The sequence below is a fragment of the Trichechus manatus genome, unplaced genomic scaffold (genome assembly GCF_000243295.1).
Source record: "Trichechus manatus latirostris isolate Lorelei unplaced genomic scaffold, TriManLat1.0 scaffold00076, whole genome shotgun sequence".
NCBI lineage: Eukaryota > Metazoa > Chordata > Mammalia > Sirenia > Trichechidae > Trichechus > Trichechus manatus.
This window is the reverse complement of record NW_004444012.1, coordinates 11,258,056-11,271,104: the sequence shown is the minus strand read 5'-3', so window position 1 is coordinate 11,271,104 and position 13,049 is coordinate 11,258,056. Positions and strand designations below refer to the sequence as shown.

Sequence of the window (13,049 nt, the reverse complement as noted above, 5' to 3'; positions counted from 1 at the left end):
GTCTGAAACACTTCAAAATAAGCACAAACATCTCAAATGGGAGTGACTGAACTGATGGCACGTCACCTCTACTTGGCAGTGACTGATGGAATTGATGTGCTTTTGCTCTGTAGTATAGCTTCATGCCTATCTATGAAAATTTGTAATGTGAAAAGTTATTAGTAGGAGCATCTTTATTTGCAAAATCTCTTGTGGTAGTAAGTATTAGGGCTATAAGTATATAAAGAGGTATAAGATATTATCCCTGCTGTCATAAGGCTTACAACTGAATTAAAGAAACAAAAACTGTGTAAAACCACACATTATAAAGTAGCCAAATGCCAGATTTGTGGTACCGGTAGGTGCTTCAGGAATTGAGACAAGGAACAGTTCACTGTGGGTCTCTGCTTTTCTCTCCTCTAGCAGGAAGTAGGATTTGAATTAAGCCTTGAAGGGAGGGTACATAGTAGATTAAATTGAGAGGAATAGATTTCGGTCCCACAGCTAGTTAATGGCAGAGTCTTGTGTCACTTCAGTTTATTTGATAAGCCAATATTAATAACATTTACTGAGTGGTTACTCTGTGCCAGGCATTGGGTAAGTGCTTTAAATGCATATGTTAATGAGCTCTCCCAACAATTTTGTATATACTGTAGATTTAGAAATCAAGTCACCTGCCTATGACACATAGAACCAGTACTGGAACCCAGTTCTGACTCCAGAGCCCATGCTCTTAAGCTTGGTGCTTTTTGTTTAGAATCTTGGGTTTGGGGTTAAGAAATTGACTTAATCTCAAGAGAGCCTTCTCTACCTCATTTTTTTTTTTTTTTAAGTAACAGAATTATTGAGATATCATTCACTCCTATATTTTTATACATACAAAACCGTTCCTGTTTTACTTGATTTCTTAATTTCACTTCCTTGGCACTCTTGCCCTGACTTCTGAATTCATTGCTTTTCTTTAAAGACTGACCAAATTAGACAATAGCTTTTGAGCTGTCTGCATTTCCTTCCGAACATCAATCTATATAAAATAGTGTCTAATTTTGTTCAGAGTGGTCTTTTCTGTCCTCACCTCATCTGTACTGCTCTGCATGCTTTCCCTACACCCCAGCCTTGTTCACATATTTTACGTATCACAGAACATTCTGAAATGTATAGTTAGAGTAAAAAGTGGTAGAGAACATTGTATAAAAGCCATTCTTTTATTCATTGGGCAAGTATTTATTGATCAATCTATTTCAGTTATCCTGGTTCATTTATCTTTTCCTTCTAGATCTTGTCTTTCAACCTCAAATTGTACCCAAGGCTTTCTAGGCGCCTTTTCTCAGTTCAGTGTATCTTTAATTATGGTTCCTGTATCCTGAAGGTGTGGCATCTAGTCTGTTACATTTTTGCTTTAGATGTATGTATCTTACATTCGATTCAAGCAACATTGCTGTCTTACTGACTGAATTACATTCTTTTTTTTTTTTTTTTAAGTTGTTCTTCCTAACCTAAAATCAGAAGATACACCATGCCTTCTATCTATAGATCTGTTTCATGTTTTGGTAAGTTTACAGTAAAAAATTTTTTTTTTTACATCTCAAGGTTATAGTTTTGTGTGTTTTCTTCATTCAGATGTATGCTCTCTGTCCAATATTATAAATTACAGGTGTTCAACCTATATAGTTTGGTGTCTTGTCCATTCTGTTTGCAAATTGCTGTTCTAGTGAGTGCGGTGCAGATTTGACTGAGACCATCAAAATCACTTTAAAAATGAAAGCACATTTACTTTTTAATAGGTCTTGTCGTAGTTGGTTATACTTACTTGGTGTCTGTACGTGCAAACTATTTCTATGTCTACTATATTATGCTCGCCCCCCTCTTCCCCCCATTTTTAACTTGTTTACATTATAAGCCATGAAGAACAGTGTGAGCTGTCTTAAAATCATTAGGGACCATGCCATGAATGCATCTAGGCTTCCCACAAGCACCTAGGGACAGGTGGCAGCTGTTTTGTGAGTTTCTCAGAGAGCTTTTCCATCCCTGTAAATTTCTATAAGGAGTGATTACTTCTTCAAATTGGGTTACAGGGAGAACGGTGGTGAGGTTGGGGGGAATGTGGAGTTCGGGGTTTGGGGGTGCATGGTTAGCTAGCATCCCCATCCCTTATTATTCAGGCCTCTACCCCATGCTTGTCAGCCCCAACTATCTGTTATAATCTCATGGGGAACTTTTTTAAAAGAATACTAGCACCTGGGCCCTACCCCTAGAGATTTTGGTTTGGTTGAATTGGAATGGGGCTTGTGCATCAGTGTTATTTTAAGAGCTCCCCCCAAGTGATTATAATGTTGAATCTTCTGAACCCTGCTTTGGGAACTAATAAGTCGACCCAAACAAAGGATAACCTGTTTGGTGATGACCTTTGACTTCCATTTATGGTACATTATATTCTAATATATTCTGTTGAATAACTAGGAAAATTATGGTGGTTGTTAAAAAAAAAACAAAAAACCAACGAGCAGTGCAGTATCTGGTGCCCTTTACGTTTAGTTATGAAGTTAATTTGTGTTGGTCTCTCGTTGTTACCATGTTGATGTCCATTTTCTTCCATAGGTAGGTGCTGTGTTAGCATTTCCATCCTTGTATTGGGATGACACTGTTGATCTGCAGCCTTCATCAATTAGTTCTTCCTATAACCACCTTTATCTCTTCCATTTGATCACCATGGCACACATGCTTCAGATACTTCTTACCATAGACACAGGTAAAGCTCCCATCTGGGTGATGACTGTAGATAACACTTCCCCATGCTTTATTGGCAGAATTAATTATGCTTGTGGTTAATCATATTATGCATTTCAAAGTCCTGTATTACATCTTTGTTAAATGATCATTCGTTTCTCTAGGAATGCTGTTTAAACAGGGAAAGGTAGAATAGCTGTGAAAGCGGTAATTAGCTGAACCACTGCTTAAATTTTCTAAAAAGAAGCAATAGAAGTATAAACCGAAAACAAATTAAAAATAATTTCCTCTAAGGATAAGGTAAAGGGGACAGGGATCCAAGCAGTGACCCCCGTGAATGTCCTCTTTTTAGATAGTTTTCACTTTAGAACCTTATAAATGCTTTACTTAACTGAAAAACAGTAAATTAATGTGGGAAAATAATTTAAAAAAACCTGAAAACCACAAATGGACCTAACTGTATCAAGTATATCGAGAAAATAGTTACTTCAAGTGACTTTAACAACAGTATTTCAGCTGTACATCCCTACTGGAATATGTTCTGACAACAAAAACAATCTTAAGCTGAATTTACGTTAGTGGTACTAGTGATAGCTAGTATTGTTATTTTAAAGTTATTTTAGATAATTTTTAGGATACACCAAATAAGTACTTAGGTTAATGTTATTGGGAAGCAAGATTTTCAGTATACGAGAGAAGAAACACAAGAATAAAATCAGAAAAGTAAAAACCCTGTTGTCTTTTACTTGAGTGTATGCATTGTCAGAAGTCATCAAGTAGTACATTTAAGTTTTGTGCATTTCATTGCATGTAAAATTTACCTAAAACAAACAAAAAATTATATATAAATACTGAACTCATATTTGAATTGGAAATATCAGTATGAATTCATGATACTTTTTTTTTTTTTTTTAAAGTGTATTTCCTAAAGAGATCTTAACTTGTAAAAAGAAAAGAATCGGCAATATTCATCCAAGATAAGAGACTCAGGGTAATTTTAATCGTGGTCTTTCAGATGAGTGAATATATAAACAAAAGCATTTTTAAAAGGAGAGCATTGTTCATACATGCTGTAGCCATCCCTCATAGCAACCTGCAAGGTAGGCATTATCATCCCCCTTTAGTACAGGGAAACTGCAGTCCGGAGAACTTAAGTGGCTTGCCTAGAACCTTTAAGTAAGTAGCAGAGTTGGCAGTTGCCAGAAAGGTTTAGGATGGTCCTCCTCAAGGAGAGGTGACCTGAGGAAAACTACCTCACAAGGTTCTGTTTATGTGGCTCTTTGGGCATAAAGACAGGACAGCAGCCTGTTTGCCTTTCTAGAGGTTGACTTTCCATCTGCTAGCTAAGACAGACCATCATAATCACCTTAAAAATGAAAACATGTTTACTTTTTAATAGATTTTGTCCTATTAAACCCAGGGCAGGTAGATGATCACTAATTTATTTACGTGGTTATATTATAGTGTGGTAAATATTTACTAAACATCCATGTTAGCAAGTCTGTGATTCTGCCCTAGTTGTTTCTGCAGCGAATATAAAGATAAAGCTTACCTAACAGTTTCATACTCAGAGTCAACTATTTAGATTGAGAATAAGAGAAAGAAGCCTATTTGAATCAACATTGTTGTCCTGGAACCATGAAATTGAGGTGTAATTTATAAATTGAATAGCAAATTCATAAATTTATCTTTCAGAATCTCTTTTTCAGGCCTCCCCCTTGCTCAGGTTCAAGAAGACAGTGAAGAAGCTCGGTCTGCAGCTTCCTTCTTTGAAGAAGTTTCCCGACTTACAAGTGGGTGAGTAGCAGTCCTTTAATCCAGTCCACTTCAAGAATTCCACATGTTTATTTGGCAATAGAACTTTCAGCAGTTGTTTGGCAATATAACTTTTGAACCGTTTCAACTCCAATTTTTAAAAATCAGCTAAGGCTTTTAGTATGTGGCTTTGTTTACTACAGGAAAGGTTTACAGTGAAGAAAAGTTATTTTGATGATTTTATCTTCAAGTAAGGGAGTAGTAGGTTGGAATAACAGTTTCTAAGACTGAAACAAGTTTCAACTATCTTTATTCTTGTAAACCATTCTGGGAACGTAAGCTAAAGACGATAAGATTTTAATGAATAGCAGCATTGAGAATTTAAATAAATGTAGAAAGTAGGTAATCCTTTTATAGCATTCCATACAGTTGTTGCCCTTGATGCATTTAACTACAGGCATTGTAAGACTGTTGTGAATAATATGTGAAATACAGTGGCAATGCAGAGGATAAAACCGGAAGTACAATAGAAGTGCTCTGTTCAGCTTCGCCTGCTGCTGTTTTCCGCTTTGCTCTTAAAGAATCAAGTTTTTATACAGTGAATTTGTTGTTGTTTTTCTTGGTTTGGTTTTTTATTGCCACCTACGAAAAAGAAGAAAGTAGTTCTTTGCCTTAAAAATCTACATGGTAAAAGATGCAAGAACTGTGGTTTTCTTTAGAAAACTATTAGATTTAAAGACCAAAGCTATCAGCTAGTTAATATTTTGTTTTAAATGTTTAAAAATTAAATAGGTAACACATTATCTGAATGCTTAACTATGTTTTTGAAAGGGAGTGTGTTTAAAATCTAGGGTTGTAAAGTCTGATCAGTGTTCTGTTCTGTTCTGTTCTGGCATTACTGTCTTTTAGCTGCATTGGGTGTGGTATTCCTGGCTGGTGTTTGTGGGTCTCACTGAAGAATGGCATCACCCCTTACCTCCGCTGTGCTGCATTGTTTTTCCACTATTTGCTTGGGGTAACTCCACCTGAAGAACTGTTTGCCAGTAAGTAGGAAATGAACTTACAGAGTTGTAAATGAGAGACTGGATTTTTGTTCTCACCTTCAAGCTCAAGAATAGAACATCAGGGTAGGCAGAACCAACCTCTTCCCTTCCACCTCTTTCATCCACGTTGACTCCAAATGTGTGTGCCCTTGCAGTGCAGTAGGTTACAGATGAGGCCAACAACCAGACTAGCTTGAGCTTTAAAATGCCTCCATATAGAATATAACTGATAGGGTGTACGTGAAATTGGAAGCATTGGTTGCCTTTATGGAGGAGAATTGTTTGGCTAGGTAGGAGGAATACTTTATTATATACACTGTTATTTGAATTTCGAACACATGACAGTATCTATTATGAAAGTATTATAGAATACTATTGGGAAAGACCTGCTAGACCCAGCGAAGGCCGTGTATAATTGAGTAGGAGGGTCATTTTCCTTCTCCTTGACTTGCTTCTAAATTTAGACCAAAGGAGAGAAGGCCTTATTGTGGCTTTGTATGGGTAAAAATCAGAATGTTCGTATGATTTTGGAAGAGTCACCAAAATCGCCCAGATCTCAAGCAGATATTTGTACGTCAGTGTTCATTGGAGTATTATTCACAATAGCCAAAAGGTGGAAACAACCCAAGTATCCATCAACAGATGAACGGACAGACAAAATGTGGTATATACATACAATGGAATATGATTCAACAATAAAGAGAAATGAAGTCTTGATACATGATAGAACATGGATGAACCTTAAAGGCATTATGCTGAGTGAAATAAGCCATACACTTATATTGTTGATCCCACTTGTATGATCCCACTTACATGAAATATCTAGAATAGGCAAATACATAGAGACCAAAGTTTATTACTGATTACCAGGGGCTAGAGGGAGCGGGGAGCCCTGGTGGCGCAGTGGTTACGAGGTTGGCTGCTAACCAAAAGGTCTGCAGTTTGAGTCCACCAGCCTCTCCTTGGACACCTTATGGAGCATTTCTACGCAGAGCCTTTATGCCATGATAAGGACTTTGTATTTTATACCAAGTGTGGTGGTTAGACATTTTAGAGGTCTGATCAGGAGAGTGACTCAATTGGATTTATGTTTTAAAAGGTCCCTTTGGTTTATTTACCACCTACAGCTTTATAGAATACAAAATATACTCTACATTTAGCTTATAAAAATGAGTATAAACTATGAAGAGACTGTATGAACAGGTTGACCAAGTAAGAATGATGTGCTTATTAAATGTATTTTTGTTTTCTTGCAGATTCTGCAGAAGGAGAGTATAATGCACTCTGCAGCTATCTATCTTTACCCACAAATTTGTTCCTGCTTTTCCAGGAATATTGGGAGACTGTAAGGCCCTTGCTTCAGAGGTACTTATGGGACAGAATGTCCTTGTTGGGTTGTTACACACTTGGGAAATTTCCAATTACAATTATTTGCTAAGCTCTTAGACTGATTAGCATTGATTTAAGGGTGTAGCAAAAATACAGGCGATTCCTCCTGCACATAATTAAAGGAGTGGAGAAGAGCAGAAAGCCTGGGCAGCAGTGGTTCACACCCATTCCATGACTGCCGTCCATTGTACAGTCTTTTTATTCTCTGTATTTTACCACAATAAAATTTAAAAAGAAACAGGAAAGAAGGGGAGGAAAGAAGGGACAAGATGTAAGAAAAAAGAAATATGGAAGGGAGACCATGGAAAGAAGGGACAAAAAGAACTAGAGAAGAGGGCTCGTTGCTGCAGATTGCACTGAAGCCGTCGCAGGTGATTCATGTTGTTATCTTGGCTCACGTGCAGGTGGTGTTCTGATCCCGCCTTACTGAACTGTCTGAAGCAGAAAAGCTCAGTGGTCAGGTTGGTTTTCCTTCTTAATCCTTTTTCCCCTCTACAGGCTGTGTCTGCTAACGTGGTTGGTTTATTGAGTCTGCTTTCTAGTCTGTCATCTTCATTCTTACTAGTACATACGTTCTTCCCTACACGTCTGTTAGGTGTTTGCTAGAAATCAAGTTTCTCCTACAGTTTTTTTTTCCTTTTTTTTTTTAAGAGTGGATATCCTTTCCCTCTTAGATTGTTAGAAGCCACCAGCTCCTCTTCAAAGAACCTTCCTTAAGCTAATACATCCGTTTCAAAAGGCAGAGGTGGAAATGGCATTTTGGAGCTACTGGGTAGTCACAGTATTTTTATAAACCTTTTTTTTTTTTTGAGAATAAAGCACTATATATAATAGAACTATTTCTTCCTTACCTTCCTATCTATCTGCTTAGAAATTACCCCCCAAAAATAAACTTTCCCTCAACCCTGCTATCTCTCATACATTATGGTTCTATTAAAATCCACCTCTTCCTCGGGGACTAATTCAAACGCCACCTGTTCCCTGAAGTCTTTCCTGATATAGCCTCTCGTGTGTGTGCACGTGTGTGTGCATGTGTGTGTGCACACGAACCTGTCAGCACCTAAATCACTGAACAGGAAGCTTAGCAAGAGGAAGAACTGCATGCTCGTCTTCTCTGTATCTCTCCAGGGCCTGCCTTGTATTGTGTACAGTGGATAATTTTTATTTGAATTGAATTGCATCAAAAAACAACAGAGAAATTGGCCTCCAGCTTTAAATGCCAACAGTACCATTTTTCTCTGGGAAAAGCAAACATTGTGAGCCAGTGTACATTTGCCACCTTCTTTTCTCGTCTTCTCTCACCCCTTGAACTACTTTCACCTCCGCTGTAAACGTTCCTGTGCCGCCTTCCCCCAACCCAGCGTTAGTGATTCGGAGATAAGAGATCCAGCTCCTGTGTTCAGCTGCAGCAGTGTTCACATCACCAAGAAAAGGAAGATCTCAGAGTGGGAAGAAGAAAAGAGTTTGAGATATGAATACGCATTTTAGGACTGTTAAAGTCACACACTTTTTCCTCTATTTCAATTTATTGTGTGTATTTTAGATATCTACTATTTTCCCAGCATGGTACTAGAATACTCTGGGAGAGTTAAAAGAGAGAACATAAACACAGCTTTTGGTCATGGGTAATCTATGATCTAGTGATACAATCTAGTTACATATGTAACTCAAGATGATATAAGAAAAGGTATAATATATTGAATATACTGTTAATGCTATAGAAATTTAAAGAAGATTCTTAGACAAGGTTAATCTTTGAGATGATTTTTAACTAAACATAGAAAAGATTATAGATTTAAATTGATTGGGACTTTGAGATGAAATTTTCATGTTATTCCAATGACTTTCCCAAGGCATGCAAGCAAGGCTTTTATTGTATCTAGTATGGTGAGAAGTAATAGTAACATTTGTAAAGATATATTGAGTCCTAAGTACATGTTACTGTGTTTCACCTTAATATCTCATTTAGTCCTCACCAATGCTGCGAAATTCCTTGATACTACTATTCACATTTTAACGTTTCTGAAATCAACATGAGTCTTTTAATTGATATGTCCATTTAATGTAATGTTTCTTTTTCCCCTGAAACCCTGTTATTATATTGATGATGTGCCTTATGATTCAGAAAGTATATTACATTCATTCTGTTTTACAGACCAGGAAATACTGGCTTAGATAGCTTCAGTTAGTGACTGGTCAAAGTATCAGAGAATTTAGGATTTATACCCAGGTCTGTCTGATCTTGAAGTTCGTGTTCGTAACCACTGCTTCATGCTACCTTCCCAGGCAGTTAAAAGCTAGCTAGACCAGTTTTTTCTTAGAAAATAGTGGGGGTTGAGTTTAGAAAGGAAGCCAGCTGATAACAAGATTTAGAATTCTAGGGTGAGAAGTTTGGATTTAATCTGTTTGTTAAACAGTGGGAGTTACTTTGGGTTCCAAGCGTGGACAAATATCCTATTGTAATTTTTAAGACATTCTTCTTTCAGTCACCTTGGTCAGTTTTTGACCTGGGCTTATTTACTTGTAAATAAAATTGCCTTTTAAATTACATTCCTAGGTACCCTAGGAAAAGAAATAGTTTGATAGAGCTTCCTGATGACTACAGCTGCCTCCTAAATCAAGCTTCTCATTTCAGGTAAGAAAAAAAAAATTTTTTTTAATGGTACTTTATACGAAGGTTTACAGAACAAATAGTTTCTCACTGAATGGTTAGTACACATATTGTTTTATGACAATGGTTAACAACCCCACGACAGGTCAACACTGTCCCTTCTCCACCTTGGGTTCCCTATTACCAGCTTTCCTGTCCCCTCCTGCCTTCTAGTCCTTGTCCCTGGACTGTTGTGCCCCATTAAAAAAATTTTTTTTTTTAATGTTTTCTGAGCTTCCAGTTTGTATGAACAACTGCTAACAAATATTTTTTAAGTGTCTGCTGAGCAATGAATGTCCTTTCTTCAGACAAAATATTATATGGAAGCCCATTGTAACAGTAAAACAGATAACTACATTGTGACCTGGATCCTGGAGAGAGGAATCCACCCCTCAGTCCTTTTTGGCACCCCCCTCCACCCCGAAATCAACTGCAGTCAGATGATAAAACTCTGTTACTGTCAAGTCGATTCCAACTCATGGTGATGTGACCCCATGTGTTTCAGAGTAGAACTGTGCTCCGTACAGTTTTCAGTGGCCATGACCTTTCGGTAGATCGCCAGGCCTTTCTTCCCAGGCACCTGTGAGTGGAATTAAACCTCCAACCTTTCAGTTAGCGCCAAGCGTGTTAACCACTTGCACCATAGGAACTCCCAGTCAGGTTAAACACGACCCTAAAGCACTGGTTCTCAGACTTTGTTTTTATCTCCCCTCCCCTCTCACTAATCACTTTCAAGTAGGAAAAGAACAAACACTGACGAGAAGCAAAATAAACAAGTCACAGTATACTCATTACTAACACCTGTATGAACTGCCTGTTACTTCTTTTATAAGAGAAGAACGTGAACTTAAACACACTGTATATGATAAAATAATGTTCTGTAAGGTTAAAAATCATTCTTCAATTATTTCAGACTTACCTCACTATAAGTTATTTGAATAGCATTATTTCACGGGCAGCACACTGCCAATGAAGTGTTACTGAATGGAGGGATTATATGCACATCTGCTTTAGCCGCTGGGGTGTGAATATTTTGTATTTGAGTCATTAATGCATCATGTCTTGAAAATAATAACCCAAAACTTCTGTTAATGCCCTTATGTATCCGTAACACACAGCAGACCAAAGTGATAGCAAACTGATAAAGACGACATGAAGCCACCAGCCGCTTGTAGTTAGAGAGCAAGAATCTCAGCAGTTTGAAAATCAAAGCCCATTCAAGACTTCATTGATGGTGGACTGGTAAAAAAGCATCCTTTTCCCAAATTGCAGGAATTCCAAAGCTTAGTTAGGAGTTTGGCACTGTTGCCAAGCGTAGCAGCCAGACTTCTTGGTAAACTACTGAATTAACTAGAGCTTGTCAGTACACACAAATAACTCTTAACTTTTTTTTTTAAGGATACAAATTTAATAATCCCAATTAATTGCCTTGGTGTACAAGGTGACTATTCATAGTCCTTGGTCATATGTTAGTCCGTGTTGGATCAGTGGTGGAACTCTCGCCTTCCATGCAGGAGACCGGGGTTCAATTCCCAGCCAGTTCACCTCATGCACAGCCACCACCCATCTGTCAGTGGAAGCTTGAGTGTTGCTATGATGCTGAACAGGTTTCAGTGTCACTTCCAGACTAAGACAGACTAGGAGAAAAGACCTGGTGATCTACTTCGGAAAATCAGCCAGTGAAAATTATGGGTCACAATGGTCCGATCCTAAGCCAACCACGGGGATGGCTCAGGACCGGGCCATGCTTTGTTCTGTTGTGCATGGGGGGTCGCCATGAGTTGGGGTTGACCTGATGGCAGCTAACAACAACAGAAGCTAAAGGGCTTTCTGTCATTTGAAGGAATCTAAGAAAGGTGTTGCGGTTTAGGATCATTTTGAGGGCTTGATGAGCACTTTTCTTTTTTTTTTAGTTGTGCTTTAAGTGAAAGTTTACAGCTCAAGTTAGTTTTGCATACAGAAATTTATACACACATTGTTACGTGACCCTGGTTGCTCTCCCCAGCACACTCCTCATTTCCACCCCAGATTTCGTGTGTCCATTCAACCAGCTCCTGTCCCTTTCTGCTGCCTGTTTAACAGAGGCGCCTTTTCAACTCACTCAGAGATCACTGCCTGCAGAATGACTAAGGAAGTTCTCTGAGTTATTCTACTGCTTGCAGTCAGAAGGCCAGGGGGCTTTAACTGGCATCAGCAGGAGGCTTTGGCAGGCCACGCCCCAGCCTTTGTTACCAGATAGAATTGACCTCAGTGTTCTAGCTGCCTTGCTTCTTTTCTCATGCTAGTTAAAGTCAGCCATCTAAAAGAATTGTTGTCACTTTCTCTCTTGGCCCTCCTAAAATTAAAATGATTTCAAAGATTGCATCCAGCTCTAAATTCAATGATTCTCTTAATTTTAGGGTACATTTTTACCACAGAAGCCCAGTGAATAGGTATTGTCTTCCAGGGTTTAAGAAGTATCATGCTGCTGGTTCTTCAGGGGATCTGAGAGAAGGGTTAGCCATTAATCACAGTTAAGGTCCCCCTGGATGATATTGTTCCTTGCTGGTTCCAAGTAAAAATGACTTTTGCTAGGTTTACTGTAGTCACTGGTTTCCATTCTAACCGAACCGTTGCTAGTAGAGGAAGATGGCCGCGCAGTGGCTATGCTTTAGGCATGCCCTCCGCCTTTGCCTCTCCAGGATGACTAGTGCTCAGGGACTCAGCCATCCTGTGCTAAAGAAGAAAGAAAGATGTTACCTTTATCCAAAACAGAGCCACAAACAGTGCCACTCTACCCACTACCACTGTCCTGGGGCAAAACCCTTTGGAAGTAGCCCAGTCTCCTTTGAGGCCGTCCTCTTGTGACTTCTTCTCCGGTTTGAGATTTCCTTTAATTTTTATAACCAAGTTTGAACTGCACAAAAATTCTGAGGAGCAGTTGGTGGCCACACATCTTACTAATGTCTACCTCCTCCACTGCTCCAGGGAGAGCCCTGCTATCACAACTGATGATTGCAGTGTTTGCTTCTTCTGGCCGCCAGTTATTACACTAAAACAGCAATCACAATTTCAACAGCAACCAGTTCACTTTGAAATATTTGCATGGATCCTTGATTCTTTCTAAGTGCAGTCCCTAGCTTTAAAAGGGGGTTTTTCATAATTTTCCCGTAGTAACTATCCCATAGTACATGAGCTAAATGGCTTTGAGAATAAGGATTGGAACAAATGATTAATGATAATAATTTTGCTCTGGAACAACCTTCCGTAAGTGAAAATAGCCCCCTCGTCTGCAAGGGACAGGAATGTAATACCTACACCAGAGTTCCTCTGTTCCTATGGAGACGATAGTGGTTGTTCTTATCTTGCCTCAGAAACTGGGGGTCAGAGAGTAAGATTCACAGTTAATACTCTATTGGAGATTCTTTTTTTTTTTTTAATATTTTATTGTACTTCAGGTGAAGGCTTACAGAACAGATAGTTTCTCATGTAACAGTAACACACATGCTGTTTTATGACATTGATTA

The 13,049-nt window shown here is 38.5% G+C and overlaps 1 protein-coding gene across 7 annotated transcripts in view; it reads left to right on the top strand.

Moving 5' to 3' along the window:
- The window catches only part of UBR1 (ubiquitin protein ligase E3 component n-recognin 1), a 129,549-nt gene that overhangs the window by 111,748 nt on the left and 4,752 nt on the right, over positions 1 to 13,049 (top strand). For 5 of the 7 annotated variants that reach the window (XM_023735189.1, XM_004380676.2, XM_023735191.1 and 2 more), the window contains 7 exons: positions 1,462 to 1,529; positions 2,578 to 2,728; positions 4,416 to 4,503; positions 5,371 to 5,504; positions 6,761 to 6,869; positions 7,298 to 7,354; positions 9,451 to 9,528. In XM_023735189.1, the coding sequence (XP_023590957.1) occupies positions 1,462 to 1,529; positions 2,578 to 2,728; positions 4,416 to 4,503; positions 5,371 to 5,504; positions 6,761 to 6,869; positions 7,298 to 7,354; positions 9,451 to 9,528 (685 nt within the window). Of the gene's footprint in view, positions 1 to 1,461; positions 1,530 to 2,577; positions 2,729 to 3,623; positions 4,504 to 5,370; positions 5,505 to 6,760; positions 6,870 to 7,297; positions 7,355 to 9,450; positions 9,529 to 10,661; positions 11,014 to 13,049 lie in introns of those variants that run through there. The other 2 variants (XM_023735190.1, XM_023735194.1) reach the window with 2 other exon arrangements.